Source organism: Medicago truncatula, chromosome 4, assembly GCF_003473485.1.
Source record: "Medicago truncatula cultivar Jemalong A17 chromosome 4, MtrunA17r5.0-ANR, whole genome shotgun sequence".
Classification (NCBI taxonomy): domain Eukaryota; kingdom Viridiplantae; phylum Streptophyta; class Magnoliopsida; order Fabales; family Fabaceae; genus Medicago; species Medicago truncatula.
The window spans coordinates 61704207-61727058 of record NC_053045.1 but is presented as its reverse complement, the minus strand read 5'-3'; the positions used below and the strand labels follow the sequence as shown (position 1 = coordinate 61727058).

General features: G+C 33.3%; 2 protein-coding genes across 3 annotated transcripts; both read right to left on the bottom strand.

Moving 5' to 3' along the window:
- Window positions 1–5724: 5724 nt before the first annotated feature.
- Window positions 5725–11396, bottom strand: LOC11441779 (uncharacterized). The gene is made up of 9 exons (XM_003610112.4): window positions 8404–11396; window positions 8196–8300; window positions 7927–8079; window positions 7491–7654; window positions 7198–7345; window positions 6947–7069; window positions 6766–6853; window positions 6102–6590; window positions 5725–5996 (listed from the first exon to the last, which is right to left on the bottom strand). Exons 1-8 carry the CDS (start codon window positions 10780–10782, stop codon window positions 6424–6426), a joined length of 3327 nt encoding a protein of 1108 aa, XP_003610160.4. The 5' UTR covers window positions 10783–11396; the 3' UTR covers window positions 5725–5996; window positions 6102–6423.
- Window positions 11397–12731: 1335 nt separating this feature from the next.
- LOC11440770 (FGGY carbohydrate kinase domain-containing protein) lies at window positions 12732–19939 on the bottom strand. 2 transcript variants are annotated; one of them, XM_003610111.4, is made up of 15 exons: window positions 19635–19937; window positions 19468–19547; window positions 19230–19347; window positions 18956–19134; window positions 18334–18416; window positions 18056–18240; window positions 17219–17280; window positions 16911–17013; window positions 16703–16822; window positions 15823–15942; window positions 15596–15716; window positions 15358–15514; window positions 15030–15102; window positions 13876–14003; window positions 12732–13164 (listed from the first exon to the last, which is right to left on the bottom strand). In XM_003610111.4, exons 1-15 carry the CDS (start codon window positions 19711–19713, stop codon window positions 13042–13044), a joined length of 1731 nt encoding a protein of 576 aa, XP_003610159.1. In that variant the 5' UTR covers window positions 19714–19937; the 3' UTR covers window positions 12732–13041. The 2 variants fall into 2 exon arrangements, 1 of the variants encoding a protein (XP_003610159.1); XR_003011466.2 differs by lacking the exons at window positions 12732–13164; window positions 13876–14003 and having other exon boundaries at window positions 15243–15514; window positions 19635–19939.
- Between the last annotated feature and the right edge of the window lie 2913 nt (window positions 19940–22852).

Sequence of the window (22852 nt, the reverse complement as noted above, 5' to 3'; positions counted from 1 at the left end):
GAAGAGAATGATTTATAGGTAAGAAGAATGGCTGATGTGATGCTTAAAAGGACAAAAAGTCTTGCACACCTCACCCTTTCCTTTGCTTCATTAGATATATTAATTAATTCAACTTATATTTTTCTTCTAATATACCTAGGGTTTTATTCATCTATCTCTTTCTATGTCTTCCTTTTTGGATTAGTAATTTGCGTTTAATTATTATGCATGCAACGAGACAAACGTAACATAAATTTATTTTCTTCTTCTTTCATTAAAATAATACACTGCTTTTTCACAAGCTCCATTAGTTTAATACTTGATGAACATGATGCTACAATAGTATTTGATCAAAAGAACCCTCCATCCTCTTACTTTGTCGGCATTATCCTTGAAAATGTTCCATTTTAATTAGTTATATATTTTTTGTATTGATAGAAAATGTACGATTTAATGGAAAAACTTATGTGAGTTAGGTCTTAAACATCAATGTCTAAAGGTTCGAAGAGATTTGAAATTTACCCTCTAAAATAGAGCTCCATAATTACCTAGAAAATAATAGAAGATTCACATGATACGATGGGAAAGATTAAGCTGAACAAGATTAATTAAGCAGGGAATTAAAATGAACATTATTAGAAACTTCTGCGTGTGTGTGTGTTTGGATTTGTGTTGACTAAGGATCAGCAGGTGATGAAAGATAGAAAAACTGGCTTAGAGTCAATGGCCTTGAAATTGTGTCTGTCCTTTTTTTTTGTTTTCAGTCTCCACAAAATCATAACCAACTGATTCTTATTTGAAACCACACACCAATGAAATCTACCATCTTATCCGTCATGACTAAATTGTACGAAATTAAGTTCATATTCTTATATATGATGTCAAGAGCCATGTACCTTCTTTTCTCCGACCTATAGAAACCAAAGTTATAATTTTGGGTAGAATTCTTAACATTACACACGCAGGCACAAGAGGGTGTCTAAATATAATCTCATAATATTATTAAACATAGTATAGATTCATCTCTTTTTCGAAGGTTTACTTTAAACAACCCTATATTATGAACTGTACGTATAAAAACATTGTTTTTTATTACTAAAAAAAACATTTATTTTTAACGTTTTAATTTGAATTCGGGATGTCTTTTTTAAAAAGCAAGATTATATCCAAAAAGAAATACAAGTGGTATTTCAACTCACTTAGATACATAGCAAACAATTAATACAAGACTAACACAACATGTATAGAATGTAAAATTGTGAATCCTTTCACTAGAACAAACACCTAAAAATTTCGACCAAATCATAAGCAACACTCCTTCTTTATCCAAGTTAGGAACCATATTCATGACCTAACCATACTGATCTCCACTGCTCTGCAAACACCGGCCCTCCAAATCACTGAGAGTGTTGAATGCCATATTAATGCCAACCCTTTCTTAGTTGTAGAATCACGCCTCATTACTACTTAATAAAAAAAAAATACATGTCTTTCAAGTATTTACATGTATGTAACTTTTATTATAAAAATAAATAAAAAATTGTTAACATATTTTAGTAGTATATCGTATCGTTTATCCACGTATTTGTATCATATCGCACTCGTACTATGCATGCGGTTTTCATAGACGTAGATTCAAGTTGTGATTTGACCTATAGTACTTTCTATTAACAAAATTTAAACTAAACTTAAAAAATGTATTTAAAAATAAATAATAATATGATTTCTAAGTAACTATATATCACTTGTGAAAATATGCATTGATCCTCATACATTGTAGCTAGCTCTCTAAACCCTAATATATTCTAGCTAGCTCTAAACATTCCATAAAGAAAGAGAGAGAAAAACTACTAGTTCTCTAAATATATATTTTTATAGGTACTAACTCTCTAAACTTGTTAGTATTATCATAATTAATCGATACAAAATATCTTTTTGAGGCCTTGGAGCATTCGGGCTTGATTGTACAATAATGTAGCTAAGAGAATATAAAAATATTAAACGTAAAAGTCAAACATTTGTTACAATATTGATCATTAACTTTTTTTTCTCTTGCAAGGAATTAGTTGAGTTATTATCATCAAACAAAACCCCCCAATTAATTTATATTTTTAATTTTCTTCTTTGTTCCTATTTGACAAGTTGGGTAGGACGTGTTAAAGACAATATATAGGAAACTGTATCAAAACTAAAAAAGGAGTAAAAACCAAACAGAAAGGTCTTTGAGATTCAATATTTTTTCATAAGAGGCACCACTCATTGACCTTGGTTTCCTAATTAAATATTCTACCATATTAATTTTTTAATCAAGAAGCAGGAAAATAAAGGTTTGGAACCACATCCTCATAGAAATATAACAAGGAGAAACCATCAAATTTCAAAAAGCACTTGGCTCCCAAGTTTATAAACATTAATATCTTTATCAACGAATAGTCTCTGATCTTTGGGAAGAAGATATCATACTTCTTCTTGTCTTTCTCCTTAACCAAGAATCTTTGCATTGACACTCTATTTAATTTTCATATTAAACAAAAGTTAGTGAAAAACAGTTTTGGGAAAAAGAACAGTACATATTTTTTTAGTAAAAAAAAATAAATTGCATCATCTAGAAGACCAAAAAAAAGTTAGTGAACACAGTTTTGATGCGAATATAACATGAAGATAACATTCCAAATTTTAAGTTATTTTGAGGAAAAAATTGTCTCAAATTATAACTTATTTTACATTTTTTTTAAGGGATAAGTCATTTTAAATGGTATGACAAAAATTACTTGATATCTGCTTTTGGTACACACATGATTAATTAAATTTTATGTATGTGGTGATCAATTCGAGCAAGGATAGCATTCCTATCATAACACCTGTAATTCACTTAGTATAATTTATTCATTTAATTAGAAGAATTAAGATAAGCATTGGTGAAATAAAGTCGTTTTAATTATAAAAAAAAAAAAAAAAAAAAAAAAAAAAAAAAAAAAGGCAAGGATTAAGCAGGAAGATCACACTCTTGTGTATGTCGTCACCAGGGTTGACAAAGATGCTGCAAGGAGACTTGAAACTCCATTAACATAGTTTGATATTAATTCTTATTTAACATGACACTAATCACCACTAGTTGCTAGGAGTCCAACGAACACGTATGTATAAAGGACTAACCAAATAAAAAACAAATTGTTATATTATCTATGTTTCAAGCACTTTTTGTAGAATATTATCAACATAGGTATACATTCTCAACAAATGTCAAATGCCTAACTTAGTGACTTGTTTTAGTAATATTGGTAAACCTTACAATTGCTAAATGGATCACATTTACATTTTATATCTTTAATAATTAGTAGTATATCTCATATTTTTAAACAATTGTCGTGGTTGCATCGTAATCTTTGATATTGCAAAGAATCACAGATAAATATGGTTGTTGCGACCACAATTATAGCTGCATTGCGATTATATCAATATAAAACATTGTTATTTCACGGTCTCTCTAGATCACAGTAGCAAAAATTTATTTAAAATTTAGGTATATTTGATAGTCATACTAACTATTTTCTTTTGTAAAACGTAAAATGTAAGGTGAATGCTTCTTCTTCTTTTTTGTGAGGAAGGTGAATGCTTTTGTTAGTGATTCAACTTCATAGAATAATAGATATATGTATATAATAAAGTCAGCTGAATTAGTTTGACTTTAAGACAAAGGTCCACTGCGTGTGTTAGGTATGAAGTAAGCAGTACTAATAGAGGGGCAGAGGAGTAGATATTGATGATTGTGTCACGCAAATTGACCTTGTGGATTTTCTTCACGTATCAGAGTGGGTGATGCTACAGTACAGCATCCATCTTACTTAAAACTTTGATTGTATAATCATTGGAAAACCTTACATTCAAACCAATTAATGATTATATCTATACCTTTGGATTGATGGAGGTCAACGAGATGTTAAATTTGTGAATTTTGTCATGTATATTGTGAAGCCTTTTATGTGTATACGATACTTTGTCTTGCCAAACTGTCACTAGGAAGTTATAGACTACTTACATTACATTAGTCCCAATAGAATTAAATTTGCACATTTAAGCAAGACCTTGAATTCGAATGTTGTGGATACAAACAAATAAGTGATCGAGATTGAAGGGAGACTCACTAAAGATGGTCGATCAGATTTTCTATCAAAAATAAATAATGGATGGATACTTCTTCATACTAAAACATGGTTGTAAAGAACTTGAAGTTTTATGACTTCTATCTTTTAAAAAATAATGGAGAAGTGAATTATTTTTTTTTTTTATTAAAGTGTCAATAATTATCATTTTATAACTATTTTCAAACGGATTTGAACACAATATTTTGAAGTTACAATATTAAACTCTTACCATTGAATTAGGAAAATTTATATCTTGTACCTAAGAATTTAAAGAAGAAAAAAAATTCAATATACCCACTCACCCCACCCCTACCCCCAAAGTATATTCAGAGGCCCTTAATTTTCCCCGCCCTTATTTAAATGACCCTTTTGAATAGAGATTGACGAATTTGGTAGCTATGTATATTTATTTGGGTTAATATGTCTTTACCTTCCCTGTAATTTGGGCGAGTTCCGGTTTACCCCCTGTAAAAATAAAAGTTTAGATTTCAACCCTATAATATGAAGATTCTTCACAAACACCCCTATAATATTAAGATTCTCCACAAAACACCTCTCACCCCATCCAGAAGCTGATGTGGCACGCCACTGTGTAATTATTTTAATTTTTTTTTTTAAACCTGACACATGTGTAATGGACGCTGATTGTATAATTTTTTTTAAAGGATACATATGGCATTTGTGATTTAAAAATAAAAAATAAAAAACGAAAAAAAACATAAAAAATTAAATAAATTCTGGAAAAATTAATAAAAATGAAAAATATTCTGAAAAATAAAAAAAAATACGAAAAAATTAATTAAAATAAAAAATATGATTAAACAAATTAAAAAATTTCTGGAAAATTTAATAAAATAAAAAATAATCTGAAAAATTTTAATAAAAATGAAAAAGAATCTGGTAAAATGAAAAAAAAATTGAAAAATTAATAAAAATTTAAAAGGTTCTAGAAAATCATAAAACTTCAACACACTAACTCAAAATCACTCGATCTTTTTTACGAAATTTGATTTTCAATACACGTATACTCCCTCCGTTTCTAAATATAAGCAAATTTTACTTTTTAAGCTCATTCAATTAATGATGTATGTGGTCCATAATATGAACCACATACATCATTAATTGAATGAACTTAGAAAGTCAAATTTACTTATATTTTGGAACGGATAGAGTTTGTGACTAAAACCTTTGTCATTGTTATCTTTCGCACTTTTTTTTTTTTGGTAAACATATATGGTATATGTCTGGAAGGACCGCTGCGATACGATCAAAAAAGTGTGCTTAAATCGGTCAATATAGTAGGTAAGTTTTATAGTTTTTAAATTTTATTTCCATTTCATGATACTATTTTCAATTAAGAAAGATCTTTAAGTTGATTTGAAACAAGATGTTGTCAAACTAATAGTTGATGATCTTTAGTTTTGTGAAAGACATCAAACTAATGGTTGATGATCTTTGGGTTTTGTGAAAAATTGTACCTACAATAAAAAATTTACCTCCGGACATAATTTGTTGTGACTTGAGAAGCAACTAAGTTAGATTTAGAGAGAGAGAGAGACCTCAAGTCGAGCGAACGTCACTAAAGTTGTATACTCAAGTCTTTGTATAAAAAATAACTTTATTTATACAGCTTCAAGAGCCAATGCACATAATTGAGTATGCAGATTCATATGATTGAAAATATGTATCATATAAATATAATGAAGCAATTCAATAAAATGAAGATGACAAAATGAATTTGTTCCATCTCCACATGGAAAGCATAATTCATCATTATCCTCTCCATATGAAACACAAGAGACATGTTGGTTAACTATATACACATCCCTCCAGACAGCATGGTTCCTCCTCAGTTGATTATCACGTGAAAAACTGCACACAAAAAACCAGCATAGGACGATCAGAATTACCTTCATTACCAAAAGAAAAATATTTTGTGCCAGTAATTTGAAACTGCATATTAACAAAATCACTCACAATGTGACATACTGATACTCCCACCATGCTGCTACTACCGGAGAAAATCCATACTAAAGTGCACTTAACTGCACTAAGGTAAATACCATTAAAGGCAATAATATAAAAGACTGTTTAGACTAAACCAAGGCATGATTTGATATTACAACACAAGCCTGTATAAGGTTGAATGCTCCTTTAAATATATATTTTTCCCTTTTAAAGATAAGTTTGTTGGCGCCTTGAACGGGAAGAACCACGCTTCACCTTATTTCCCGTTGATTACCAATCATAGGCTACGTATGATGTAAGAAGCGCGGTTGAGTGTTTCAAGATCAGTTGACTATTTCACATTCACTGAAGCAGCCATACTCCTCAGCTTCTTGGAAATTTCTGAAAATGATGGCCTTTCTACAGGATCAGAGGCCCAAGAACTCTCCATGAGAGATTTCCACTCAGGATCACACCATGTCGGGATTTGTGGACGTAAAGTGTTGTTCACAATTCCTCCTTCAAAACAAAGACAATAGTGAACATTGATATGCAGTATGATCTTCTGACCCAGAAAAGGTTCCAAATTTCAGAATATATGGTCGAATCAATTTAAGGCCTGAAGAGGAAGATAACTCATAACATGCAATAAAACAAACTTCGCTGTGCATTTAGTTTGTTACTTGGTTCTCACCTATTATTGAAGCACAATGCATATCAGCATAAGGTTCATCGCCGGTGAGTAATTCCCACATCACTATCCCGAACGAGTAAACATCAATCTACAGCACAAGCAAGTATATGTGTAAGAAGATCATTTGAAAAGATGAAAGGGATATTAGAAACGCAAAGTCAAACAGCTTTGCCGATAATACCTTTTCTGACACCATATTGCTTTTCCCGCTAAGAAGTTCGGGTGCCATCCACGGCAAAGTTCCGCGTACCCCTCCTGACACTAGAGTGTGTTGTTTAACCTTTGATAGACCCAAATCACCAATCTGAAAAAACACACAGACATTGTCTCAATCTCTTCTAGCAGGTTGCTGTGTATGTGTGTGTACCTCCATATGAAATTTGTCTATTTAGAATAGATAATGAATTATTTTATTGCAATGCTTGCGAGTACCTTGCAGACAGGCCTTTGTGGATCTCTCATATTTACCAATAGATTCTCGCATTTCAAATCAAAATGAACAATGTTCTTTCCATGCAAATACTCCATCCCAAATGCAGCATCCATGGCTATAATGAGCCTCTTCCGTCGATCTATCGTTCTGTTAAATTCCTCAGAGAAAAACAGCATAAATAATATATCACCAGTCCATAAAATTCTCAGATAGGAGGGTGCAGACATACTACAGTGCTTGAAAATATTTTCAAGTATGGATGAAATGTAAACACAAGCATGAGTGATATTACCTGTCCTTCTTGTGCAAGAATTGTTTCAAAGATCCATTAACCATGAATTCAGTCACTGTTGCTAAAGAGCCATCAGGGCCATCACGAACAATACCATAGAAAGAGACAACATTTGGATGATGCAATGAACTAAGCATCAATGCCTCCTTCCAGAAATCGGCAATCTGGGACAACAACCAAAATGAAATCACTACAGAGTTGGGGATCCACCGAATGTTTTAATATAGACAAAACTACTAGTAAGTTGTAAGTATTTTTACTTGTTTTATCACTTCCCTATTTTTAATTTACTTAAAATGGGGAAATTCAGATTTATTTTTTTCCATCCAACACAAATTGAGTGCATTTCTATATAGAACAAAATATTAAGCATTCTAATATCACCGATCAACAGTTACTTAAACGTATATGAAAAGCTATTAGATACTAATCTTACCAGTCTTGCTCTTTCGGATGGTCTTCCAGCAAAACAACTAGCTTTTATTCTCTTAATGGCGACATCAGAACCTTTCCACTTCCCATGATAAACAGCTCCATAAGTTCCAGAACCTAGCTCTCGGATCTCCTCCAAATCATCATTTTTAATCGTCTGAAAAAATATCCGCCAACCATCAAAACTGAGTCATGTGGATAAGAAAGACCATAAAAGACCTCAAACAAAAAGTGATATGAACATAATGATTATGAGGAAGATGGGATGAAAACCTGCAATCCCCTGGCAATTGCTTCTGCCTCAGCCTTCGTAGGCTCGATTTTAGAAGTATCTACGCGGTCGTTTTCAGAGTCCAATTCTAAATCACCATGAACATTCTACATAACAAATAACATGTAAACCAGTGTGACACACCACACTTCTCGGAAAAAAATAACCACATTTTACTTTTGAAAGAAGAAATCAAAATCACTTCCTCACCACTGGTTCAACTTCATTTGCCTTTTCTTCTTTGGTATTCGAATTGTCCATCTGACAATTGGCATTCTCTTTACCTGTAGGTTTCACCTCGTCGTGGCATTCTAACGCAGCCTTTTTAACAGAAGCAATCAACTCAGGCAAGATATTAAATTGATCAACTAAACCTTTGGAATCTTCAGGAGCAGAACAATCCTTATCAGCCACTTTCTCCCCATGTTCACACCCTGATGCAGGTTTCAAAAATGAATCATTACATTCAGCAACAGAAGCAGCGGTGTTGGACACATCTTCAACAATTTGATTTTGTTCTGGAAAAGATATACTTTGCACATTAGATTTTTCAACTGCATCCTCTTTTTTTGCTTCTTGTCTTTCTCCAAGCAAACTTATAGATTGCAAACTAACCCCTTCAGTCAAATGAGCATCATTTTTTAAAACCCCATTATTGTGAACCATATGAAATGAAGATTTTTGCAGCTGCACAGGTTCCATGTAGATACTAGCGTTTACGTCCTGTGGAGGATGGATGGCATCTACAATAATCGGGTGTGGATTTTCCTGACCAATAGCCATTGGATTCAACTTTGGAGCATTTGTGTGAGGGTATTCTGGGGTGGCTGACCCATCATGACCTGAAAATTTCTGTGACGAATCAACCCAAAGACTTTGACTATCTGGTCCAACAAAAAATCCTGGACTGCCCTCTCCCCTGATTATTCCAGCATTTATCACACCATCAACCGGCTGAGGTAGCGTAGTTGCCTCATGCGGTGGTCCAATATGAACCGGAGTCGGCCCGTTTCTCCAGAGAGTATAACCAGGTGCTTGTCCACGAGGCATGGCATAGTTATTATCTACTCCATAAGGAGAAGGTGGATTTCCATACTGCACACTGGATTCTTCCAGTGGAGGAATTTTTAGATGTGGTATATTAGCCATGGTTTGGTCAGGGAACAGTTCAACCCCCAATTCAGGTCCAACCGGTTGATGAACATGATTGGAAGGAAGAGCATGTCCATCAATCATGCTACCATGTCCGGGAGAGAAACTAATGATAGGAACATCACCAACGTAATGATCACCCACTCTTCCAGAATTCTGATGCTGCAAACCACATCCTCTCTCATGATTCTGAGTATCATTGGGATACATAGGAGGTTGTAACTTGGCATCAGCATTCACTATGAGAGCATCCCTGCTTGAAGGACATTCTGGACATGGAATGGCAACAGATGGAAGCATATTAGGATGCTCTAAATGTGGTTGAGGCCTCTGAAAACTCATACGACAGTGCTCGCATATATTATTCCCATCAAGAGCATGGGAGCCATGAAGAACGTTGCCTGGAAAACCAGACTTATCACCACCATGAGCTGGTCCAGTCGGCAACCAAACAACGTTTTCCGGATACGGCGGTTGATTATCATACACAGGATGGTGGTTTATGTGATGTCGAGCATACTCATCCGACACTCTATCAATTCCCTTATCTGGCATCTCAGGAAACGGCATTCGGTACCTTGGACCAGAAGGTGAAGACGGATACTCAACCAATGATGTTCTAGAATCATGGTGACACTGACCATGATGCCTTGGAGAGTAATAACCAGAATTCCACGGAGCATCGATTTCATTATACCGCTGGCCCATAGGTTGTTGATGCTGAATAGGCATATGATGCAAACCATATTGTGACATAGCTAGCTCCCCACTTCTCTGACTAAGAATCCCATTTTCCATACCAACCGGACTAATGTACTGATCACCCACATGGATATCCTCAACAGTACCAATCAATGGAAACTCCATTTGTTGCAACCTCCTTAACTCAGAAGCATCGTTCAAACTATTCAATGCATCCACATACCTCCTCTCAGGATCATCCCCGTCAATAAAATGTGCCGAACCATCTTGCTCGGATTGCGAAAACAAGAAAATCCTAAGCCTGGTGAACCCATCACCAGAACCCAACTTATCATACTCTTCCATCATATTAACCACGTCATCATCATTAACAACAGAAACAAGTGCATCAAGATCTTCATCAGGTTGTTGATACTTCAACACAGCAACACCTTCATAAAGCTCCCTCATTTTCCCCATCAACTCCTCAAAACTAATATCCCTAGAAACACTCACAATTCGTGTCTCTCCACCTACATAACGTAACTTCCCATCTTGTGGACGTGGCATTATGCTACCTAAAAAGCTACATAAAAATTTAACACGCCGGCCATCATCGTTTGAACCAGGACCCGAACCAGTGGTGGCCGGTGATCTAATGGCTGTGGGACTATCCATCATCATAAAGTGTTGTTGTCTATGATCAATAACAGTATTCTCAGACTCGCTCAAACATTGAAACCCTTTATTACACATCACATCATACACAACTCTCAAATGTTTTCACACAAACCACAAACACACAGTGTTTTTGCTTTGCAAGTTTATGATTTCAAATTACGTTAACATCATAAAACAAAAACAAAAAAACACGTTTCCAAGATTAACCAGAAACCAATAATAATTATTATTATTATATTAAATAGTAAATAGGAACAAAAGGAAGCCCCTATGAGAAACAGATCCAAATTTTGAGGGAACAACTAGTGATACCTGATAAAGGAAATATGAAATGACCCAGATATCAAAATTTGAAATTTATTAGTGGAAAAATGACCCAATGAAAAAATATTTGATGGGTTTGTTCTATCCCAAAGAGACACACTTATTATTAGTTATTTGAGATTGTGGAAGTGGGTGTTATTGTGGAGAGTAGTTTGAGCTGAATGAAGGAAAATGAAAGAGGTTGAAGATGGAATTTTAACATGGATGATTGAATTGAATAGGAAGAAGAAGATGGTGATGATGATGAAGAAGAAGAAGCACCATGGGAGAAGAGAGGAAGAAGAAGAGTGGGATTGTGGCGATGGATGTGTATGGATGGTTCCAAAATGCGATGGCAAGTTGCCATGTAGAGTCACACGTGGCACGTTCTCGTAACAGCATTTTTTCGTATATTATATTATCTTCCAAGCATATACCATTCTTATTATTATTGATTGATTCTCGAAAGTTTAGGTGCGTTTGGCTCCGAGTTTGTTAGTATAACTTCGAAATTCAAAATAGTGTTTATAAAAATATTTATATATTATTTTCTTTTATTTTTTTTTTGTCAGATATATATCATTTATTTATTAAAGAAGTTTTTGCATTAATATTCTCAAATGAATCAACTTTTTATCAAACGAATATTATGCGCCGTTATGCGACCGTTGTGACAACATTTTCATTTTTTCAATTTTTTTTAATATAATTCAATCTTGGGAATCCTTAACTAAATTGTCTTCTGTATAGATTCTTCCCGACATAAATTGTGTTGATAAATATATTAGATTCATGTTATTGATATGATGATGTTAGTATGTATTGACAAGTTATGGTGCTGGCATCGTTCATTAATTTAACTCTATCACTCTCTTTTCTTTCTTTTTTTGACGTTATCACTCTCTTTTCAATTTTATGTAATGTAATAAGTGCACGCTTGGATTAGATCAATCATCATTTTCAAACTCTTAATCTAACATGATTTGATACTACTACTAGATATAGCAATCTACTCCATCTGTTCCAATAAATGAGTGATTAATACTAATCTTACAAGAAAAAATTTATTAACTATTAAACGTATGAGAAGTATATACAGGAGAATATTATGACCGATAACTTTGCTCATTACATTCCCTCAAAATAATAACTTAGTTCATTACATAATTATTAATTAAAAATTACATTAACGCTAACTAGATTTAACATTGTATTGACCACTGTTTCAAGAAAAAAATTGTATTGACCACTGAGACTAATTTGGTAAACCAAAAGTAGTATATATTTACAACTGATTAATGCTTAAAATAAACCATTAACATTAACCGAAAATGTACAAGTCATTCAACATTATCTTTTTCCTCTCAAAAAACTAAATCAAACATTACCTTTTTAGCGGATCGTAAGAAATATACTCTTTTTTTTTTTAAATATATTTCTTACGATCCGCTAAAAAGATAATCATGTGACCAAAAAAAAACTCAATAATCACTTAACGAACTGAATTTATCGATTATTCAGACGTCGTTAACCACGTACATTTTTTTTGCTTGACAAGTGTACATTTTAGTAGGTGGAAGAAATAGAAATTAGTTCTGGCAAAAGAAGAAAAAAAATTAATTGATAACTCATTAACCATGAACTAACAAGTATACAATCTATACGGCACTAAACATGTACTTTTTTCTCTTCTAAAGTAACCATATACTTTTTGGTGGACATAAAAATAACAACCATCAAACTAAATTAAATTAAGCAAATATTTACCAATTTACCAATCATTTGGCATTATGTGAACAGGAGTATACGGTATCACTATGGTGTTGCTTGCTATGTGACAAAATGGCACGAACGTTTTTTTTTTCTTTCTTCTGTACATATATAACCGAAAAACATAACCTTGAAAACCAATATGGCATCAAAATATAAACCTTTGCATCCACAAGGCATGAATGTATTCTTTGTAAATCATAAAGACCATCTAATCGCAGTTGAAAGTTTTGCGTCCAACTGTCCAAGCATTCTCCTTTGCTATGCCAACGCCTGAGCCATCACAGAACGATTAGAGAGCTGTTGTTCATAAAGGCCACGGAATATCTTGTACTTGGCATCATGGTACTTTTTCACTTTTGGATCATTAGATGGATGAATAACCTGCAACAATCCATGCACCTTATAAGTCGTTCAGGGAAAACCGGGAGTAGAAAAGTTTCATTTCATGAACTGAAACACCTGACTTGTAGAGAAAGCATTTAAAGGAAGCTGCTAGAATGCAAGATATGTCGATAGTGCACAGGCAATTGAGTTTAGTAGCTCACAACTCACCTAATCATCTATAGACGATTAATAAGTTAAGACGCATACAAGATGATTATATAATGCACAGCCTAGGCTTGCACTGCCTGGTGGCGCATTTACAAAAATATGGAGTATAGTAAATCATATGTTTTTTTAACTAGTAACTAGGAAGTATCACATCCCAAACTATTTTATGAACATGCTTCACAAAACAATGCAAATTGGTAATAGTTTCACAATGAATTTGACCAAGAATGTGCAGAGTCTGTAACTATTGGTTGTTTCTTAATTTCTTTACCCCTATATGAACTGATACTACATTATTTAGGCCGATTTACTAAATATTTCAGATCCTACTAGTTTGGTAGTTCCAACTTCATTCTCACTTTACTGCAAATGTTGATGAAACGGCATTAAGAACTATTTGAAAACCTCATCCTAAGTTGTAACTTTATGCCATTACTGGTAAGAGCAACTTTATGGCAATGGCCTTAATTTCTAATCATAAAATAATTTCTTTTTATATGAAGTATAAATAAAGATAGAAGGGAAGAAAGGTGTCCACACCTGACCAGCTGCATTCAGGGCTTTCATGGCCTCCCTGAGGCTATTATATTTCTTTGTGGCGACAGCACCCAGAATAGCAGCACCCAAGAGCACAGATTCACTTTCCCTTGGAAGAATTATAGGGCAGCCTGGGAAAATTGTAAATGTGATTCATTAATTTCAAAAAGCTGATCACACACAATATCATACTAATAAAAAGCATAACATAGACTCGTTTGACCATCCACGGTGATTCCTCGTCATTTGGATGCATAGGAAGTTACAGCGATTTTTATTGATGAATTAAAACAAAATAGATTAAGATGGAATCCAAATCATGGAACAATTTCAAGCTATATTTGCAGGGAACCAAGTTCTCAAATACTTGTGCCATCACCATGTATAAAGTCTGAAATGCTAACAAGGGTGTTCAATTTTTTTCTTGACTTTAGGTTTTTAAACCTTGAACTGTGGATTGGTTCGTAAAATACACGGAAGAATGAAGTATGATTTATTTATAGGTTGACTATCTTGGGTCCGTTATACAAAAATGACAGAAACAGAGAGATGTAAACAATCGGATTCAAGCAAGGTTGATGAAATGAAGGAGCCCCTTGGGGGTTTTATGTGATAAAAAGGTGCCACTCAAGATAAAGGGAAAGTTTTATCTCACAACTGTAAGCGATGTTGCATGGGGCGTTGGGCGGAATAATGTCATCATGAGAGAAGAATCAGTGAAGCAAAGAAGAGAATGCTACGATGGATGTGCGGAAATACTAGGCGAGATAAGATTAGGAATGATAGCATTAGTGTTAGAGTTGGAATAGCACCTATTGTAGAAAAGATGATTGAATCCCGTCTTAGGTGGTTTGGGAATGTGTGGGGTAGACCTGGAGATTCTGTAGTAAGGAAAGTAGATTTGATGGAGGATAACCCAATTTCCAGAGGCAAAGGACAGCGAAAAAACTATAGAAAACCCCACCTAGTGGGTCAAGGCTTGGTTGTTGACTATCAAACCAAACTAGACAGGACTGATCCCATGCAACCCTATATAACGCATACTAGCATAATTTTGTTAATATTTTAAAACTGATTTGTACACCATAACATTCTACACACTGAACTGTGCATGCATATACGCTTGCTCGCTGCCCCCACCCCTCCTCAATACATACCAATAATATCAGCATGTTCCTGAATGTAGATAGGGTTCTTTGATAGGCCTCCACATGCAAGTAATGTGTTGATCTGTGAACAAAGAAAATTTATTATGATATCAAAACCCATCAATGCTGCATCAACAGCCAAGAGTAATGACTTGGCAACATAACAAGAATATACAACAATTATACGAGTAACTTTGGGGGCTTTAATTAGCATATCCTTGCCTTCATAGTAAGGAACATCTCAGTGGGTGTAAACGTGAAATGGATGTTAAAAAATAGCCAACCCAAAGAACTGGTAATAATCTCAAATATGTGTCATGGCATTGTGCATCCTTACTTTGTGACCATGGGCATTACAATGCTCTACAATGTGACGCGTGCCATATGCAATTCCCTGAACAGTTGCTAGGTATAGAAGAGCCAATTGTTGATCACTTGTGTCAAGTGTCAAACCATAGATAACTCCTTTCGATTTTGGGTCTGCAATGGGAGACCTGGGCCAACATAAATAGCAGCATATTATTCACAAGCAAATATTGCATAAAACAGAGGAAAGATGCTGGTTGCCAAATTACCTGTTCCCATGAAAGTCAGGAAGAACATGTAAATATTCAGTCAGTGCGCCTATAAAGGATTGGTTCTGCTCAGTCATTATTGTTTCCAAGAGCTTGTTCAGAAGCTCAAACACTGAGATCTCTGAAATATTAAGCATAGAAAATTAACCTTGTCAAAACATTAGTCACAGAGTCGTTAATGTAGATTTGGTATATTCCAAATCCAAATGATGGGGAAAAAACCTTACTTTGGGAAGCAGCTCTATTTGCAAGGTGTATAGAACTGGCATGGTTTTCAATTATATGATCCAATAATGCACCAGTAGCACTCTGCCCACCTTCAGTAAGCCAATATTCTGGTACCATTGCTGAAAATTCAGATAAACAAAAATGCATCACAACATAGCAGATCCAACATAAACAATTATGAATATTTTAATTAATATTAAATCAAATAGAAAAGGATGGACACTGAACAGGTTATCAGGTTGAATGTAAACTCCAATGTCAGATACCTCCTACTTTTTTATGTCAATATCAATGTTCCATATAGGATAACCAATAAGTAACCATGCAAAATATGTTCACAAAGACGCCCATATGAATGACATTTGTGATAATAAAATCAAAAAATTACAAAAGAATCAATGCAGAATGAAACATACTCAGCCCAAATGAATACCTTTCAGATACAAGTTTCAACCATAGCAAGATCTATTAATGAATTATCAACCACAAACAACAATAACAACCAAGTCTTATCCCACTCAGTGGGGTTGGCTATATGGATCAAATTATGCCATAATGTTCTATCATAAACCATATTTTTGTCCAACTCATTAATCTCCAAGTCTTTCCTAATAGTTTATCTTATAGTTTTTCTAGGTCTTCCTCTGCCTCTAGTGATCTGACTTAAAGTTATTATCGAAAAGGAAAATTACACTTATCAATTGAAAGTTGAAACTACAATTTTCAAACATTTGTGGTACTGTCGTCTGAACTACGTAATTTTCCATGGTAGCTACCCAGAGTAAATAGTACATGGGCTAAAATAACTTCAAATGTCACAAAAGAAAGAAGTACAATGACATCCAGAATTTAGATTTAATTGATAAAATAGTAGTCTACCTGACCAAAACGGCCCCCAAATCCCAGGAATGAACAATTTGCTCCGGGATACAGCCATATGACATGTAGAGGTACCACAAACTAACACCATACGGTTGCAAATTGCTTCCTTGTCATTCTCTGAGGATACATAAGCTCTTCAAGTTAAGAATACTATTGCTTTATCAGATTGACTTACAAGCATAAATACAAGGTAAGTCATGACAACCTTCAGTTTCTGATGGGGGCACACTTTCAATTACCCCCACACCACCAGCATGAGCATCAATCAATGATGTCCCAACAGGAATTCCTGGCAGAAGACCCAGCTCCTGAAAATTTCAACCCAATAATAGTATTAAAACCAGCCGCGTCACAGGAATTTGTCCCATCAAAGTGAAACAGTCTCCATAAATGGAAAAAAAGTTGTTCCATTTTTCCAACCACTCAAATGCATGTTTGATTTTCTAATGAACCTCAAGAAAGCAGCAGTTCAAACTTCAAAATAATGCATAATCTTCATCACAAAATTCTTGCCTTCGCTGCAGTAGGAGTAAGGCCAGAACCCAAAGGATGGCCAGGGAAAGCGACACTTCGCCCTGTTATTATAATTGATTAAGTATCAAGATAAGAAGTGGGAAGACAGAAATAAATAGCAAAGAATGGAACGCAGCGCAGATAAATATAAGCCTGCCCCAAGTTTCGACCAGTCAAGCATGAAAAGAATGTATATATATTCTTCATCAAGAAATAATCATAACTAATCATTTTGCTCCATGACATTTGTTTTAAGACATGGACTTTCTATAGGGAGCAAAGAATATTGCTAGACAAGGAACAAAAATTTGATATAAACTGGTCAACAAGGTTGTTTTTTTCACACTTTCTATTCCATATCAATAATTGCAAGTTGAAGAAATTCATACACATTATAGCATTTACACATTTTGCAATTCAGTCCCAGTACAAATCACCTACTTAACAGGAAATTTGCATTTTATTACAAAAACGGTCGTGACTCAAATTATTGATTTAGCAGTGTGCAGATGCATGGTCGTGTAGATGTTCCAAGTTTATCATTAATAATAAATATAAGTAGATGCTGGAGATGAAATATAAAAGCACTCCAATCTTCAACTAAAACTCTTGAGATAGTTTTGTATCAAAATCTCTATGGACCAAGTAATCTACAGTTTGTCACCCACCCACACCCACGTCAGCTCTTGTGTTACAAACGTTTCAAGTTCAAGAGGCACTTTCATCCGGCACAGACAGTGTGTTGAGAAGTAATATAAATTCGTTCAAGTCCCAGACCTAACAATTAAGCTTTTGATAGATGGTTCTTGACAAGGACAATTCTAATAAAATGAATACCTATTTTAGCATGGTGTCCTTCAACAAGATCACCCAAACCAATTTCCTCCCAAAACTCATCATCCCACCCACAAGCTTCCATATCTCGGGAATCTGTATCATTGACATACTGCATGTGAGCATGACCAAGATATGTCCATTTACAAACTGTGGTGCAAAGACTGCGAGTATCATCTCCAGTAGCCCTAAAAAAACAGCTACAAATTAATCCAAATACAACAAGACTTGAACAACAAACTGATCTTGAACATCAAGAAGACTTGAGCAACATAGAGTACCTGTATGACAACCAGTCACTCAAATCCATCCACCTGAAAACCATTGACCAAGATTCTTGCAAATTTTCTTTAACCCATAGAAGCTGGAAAGTTAGATCGTATCGGGAAAGATTAGCTAAAGCCATAATTGAATCCATAAAGGAGTATAATACTCAAAATTTATTTAAAATAAAAGTACAAAACATTATATGAACTATGTCATGCAGCACTTCAAAGGAAACTTGTAGGGAATAGAATTTTCTAATGGACAGGTTTATGTAGACACTACACTTCAAAAGTTAAAATAAGAATATGATAGCACAAGTCAAGAAAACAAAAAATCATAAAGAGCAAAAACGCTTTTTTTTGTGAAAGAATAATTGGTCAATAGGTATCTCTACAAATCCTATCAACTGTGTTTAACTGGTCACCTACTCAAATAAACTATGATGTCCTTAACTTTATCCAATACAGATTATGATTCCCTGTCCCATTTGCTTGCAGATGTAGTAATTAACGCTTTTGTGGATCATTCCATTAACCGTTGAACATCCATTACCATAAAAGTCTAAAACTACCTTGATCAGATACCATGTTACAATGGTAACCGGAGATGAAACAATGGGACTAGTTCTGATAGTACCTTTGGTGGTTGCATTTCGGGTGAAACAGCTCCACCACAATATTCCAATGCAGGTGATTTACTTGTATTGATCCTTTCAGCTTGGTCTACAGCTCTATGATCCATCCATACTATCACATTTCTTCTTGAATCACCGCTCCGAGAAACCGAAACAGGTGAGCTGTCAGAATCCACCGCAACTAATTCATAAACAATCAACCACAGTCATTTACATAAAATTAAATCTTCCATGAATAAGTACATCAATTTCAAAAACAAAACAGAAAATGCATACCAAGTGAACAAGTAGCTGCAAATCCCAGGCTTTTTACTTCTGCAGCTGCAACTTTTGCTTTAGAACAAGCTGCTTTTACAGCAACACAAACTGCAAGCCATATATCTGTTGAGGATTGCTGTTTAGAACAAGAGGATGAATCAACATTATTATGGCAATGAAAGTGAAAATCACCACACATTTCGAACTGAGTAGAAATTAACTACAAATTGATAACCACCACTCCCAATCAAGTTACCTCAACAAAGGCCCCATCTTTCCATATCTGTATCGGGCTGCTAGACGAACCGAGAAGCTTTCCTTCCTCGTCAAACAAGCCTGCATCAAATGCAACACAATTCATAATCCAATTTAACGAAAAATGAATTGAAATCGTTGAAAAATGAATTGGAAGAAGAAATGGACCAGCGCGAGCGCTGCCGGTGCCGACGTCGACGCCGAGGAAGACGGAGCGAGAAGCAGAAGGTTCGGTGGGAGAGGCCATCGATGACTGTGTCTGTGTGTGTGCGCAATCGGATTAATCTATTCTCTTATTTTGTCTATATCTTTCTTCTTTATATATCGGATTTTATTTTCCGATTTCAATGGGTAGCATCCATCATTCTGCTGCAAAACGAGCGAGAAATAAAGAAAAGAGAGATAGGAAAGAGATAGATATTCCCTACATTCATCAACAACGATTGATTCAAGGGTGACATTTAGCATGCGTCAATATGAATTAATTGTCGAAGTTTTAGAAAACCGGCTGCAGTTATCTGTCGAGGAAAACTTCGGTGCCGAGAAATTTTAAGCCTGAAATTAAATAAGGAAATACATCTAAGTTTTCCCTTGATTAAATTTAATTCCTTAAAAAGGAAATATTTGTATTTATTTGTAATTAATTTCATTGATGTCTATCATTATTCAAGATAATAAAAAATATTTTTTTTTAAAGGTAATAAAAAAATATTCTTAATCTTAAACAATATATCTCTATCTCTATTATAAATAAATGCCTTATTTTTTTTCAAAAGTACATGTGTCACCTTTTAATTCTAAGAACATTAATTGTTTCACCATGCCATAAAAATGTACACAAATATTATGCAAGTGAATAATTGTTGTTTGTAGATTTGGGTGATCTTGCAAGTGAATAATGTCCATATAGAACGGCAATTTGATTTTTTTTGTTTGGATTTACATAAAAAAAATATGTGATAGCACGTTTATATTTTCAATTTAGCATAACTATTCTTTCGTTCCTCAATAATTTTACATACTATGTTAACCAATTTTTTTTAGTTACATCGTCACCTTTTATTATTTAAACCAATTATAATATCACATGTGTCATCTTTATATAATAAAAATGTCTTCTTTAAAATTTAAAGTACACCTAACATGTTTATTTGCTATATAAGAAAATGTTTAATTGCGCATAAAAAACATTGATAAGCAAAACGTTTTTGTTTATATATTAAGAAATGTTTAATTAGACAGAAAAGTCAACGGTTAAGTTTCACACACACGTATGCATAAAACGTTGAGAATTGTTGTTGATAATTTACGGTTTTTATCAAAAAAAAAAAAAAATCAGGTTTGAGGTTTCCTCGACAGTTAACTGCCGAAGTTTTCAGTTTTCCTCGATAGTTAACTGCAGCCGGTTCCATAATTCGGCAGTTAACTGCCGAAGGGCATTTTAGTAAATTACTAGTGTGACACAGCCAATGCATATGTGTCAACAGCAATTCTCATTGAGTTTTTTCCTACTATGCCAAAGTTGATTATATCCATTAGATTAAATGAAAAATATATTGTTATCTTACTCACTTAACACTAGATTATATTTATTTATTTCACACGTCATTTATAATTTTAAAAATAAATAATAAAAAATAAAAAACTTAAAAAATGAAAATCATTTCTATAAACCCAAAAAATTATATAAATAAATAAAAAATCCTGAACTTGCTATATTTTGAAATTTTAAAAAAAATTCGAATTAAATTAAAATTATAAAAGGCTTAAATATCATTTTCGTCCCTGTAATTTGGGCCCGTTTTGATTTTCGTCCCTGTAAAAAAAAAGTTTGAAAAACATCCCTGTAAATTTTTTTTTGTTTGAAAACGGTCCCTGGCCCCACATTTTTGATGATATGGCATGGGTTTTGCCACGTGGCAGTTGCTGACTGTGCAACTTCTACCACGTGGCGCTGACGTGGCAGCCACATAATTAAAATATTAAAATTATTTTTAAAGTTTTGAAAATTATTTTTTTAAATTAAAAAAATATGAAAAGAAATTCGAAAATCATTTAAAAAAATTGTTAAAATTAAATTTTCGACCATTAATTTTTTTTAATTTGAAAATTATATTTTTTTTCTTCATATTTTAAAAAAAAAGAAAAAAAAATCATTTCATTTTTTTCAAAATTTTTTTTTCAGAAATTTCAGATTTTATAATTTAAAAAAATATATATATTTTTTTAAAATTATATGATAAAAATAATTTTAATATTTTTAAATTTTTTTTCAGATTTTTATATTTTAAAAACAATTTTTAGAATGTAAAAATTATTTTTAAAAATTTAATAATATGTGGCATGCCACGTGGCATACGTTGCACAGTCAGCGACTGCCACGTGGCAAAAACCATATCATCAAAAATGTGGGGTCAGGGACCTTTTTCAAACAAATTTTTTTTTACAGGGATGTAATTCAAAGTTTTTTTTTTTACAAGGACAAAATTCAAAATCGACCCAAATTACAGGGACTAATATCATATTTAAGCCATTATAAAAATATTCGAAAAAATAATATAAGCTAATTTTTTTATTTTGAAAATTAAGTTCCATAATTTGTTTTCTTTTTTAAAAAATCTTCAAAATTTCGTAAAAAAAATCTACTTAATTTCAGAAAAAAAAGCTGAATGTTTTTTCTGATTTTTATTTTATTTTTGAAAAAAAAATCGCTTTTTAAAAAAATTTGATTCCTTAATTTTTCAGATTTGTATTTGTTTATCTTTTTAAAAATAATTTTAAATCAAAACTTAAATTAATTCTTTAAAATATTACTCTGGTTTTTTAAAAAATAAATTATCTACGTAGTGGCGTGTCACGTCAGCTTTTGAGTGTGTCAGATGAGATCATGAGTGTTTTGTGGAGAATCTTCATTTTTTAAGGTTGGAATCGTCGTGTATGGATTAGATAATGTTTCTTTATGGCATGTTGAGTGGGAGTTCAATTATTTAATTAAGTGGGAATATTCTCGTAGGTTTTTGTGATAGTTTTGTGTGGTTTACTTGAAAGCAAGGGAAAAGGAGTTGATGTGATTAATGACGTTGGTGTTACTATAATATTGTAATAATTATGGAACTAAAAATTATGTATTGAAAGTATTTTGTTGCAAATAGTAGATTTGAGATTTTTGTAAATTTTAAATTTGTTTGCTATTTTTGTTTTTGAGTTTTTTGATGTGATTTTCATTTCGTGGTTGAGTTTTCAAGAAATTGTTAATGTTGAAATTTTCTTATTTTACTTTGTCGTGTTTATGGATTGTTGACATTTGTTAAGTCGATGATAAAATTTTCTTATCTCTCTAAACACTATAAAATACTTGTTGGAAAAATTGGAGCAATCCTTGACAC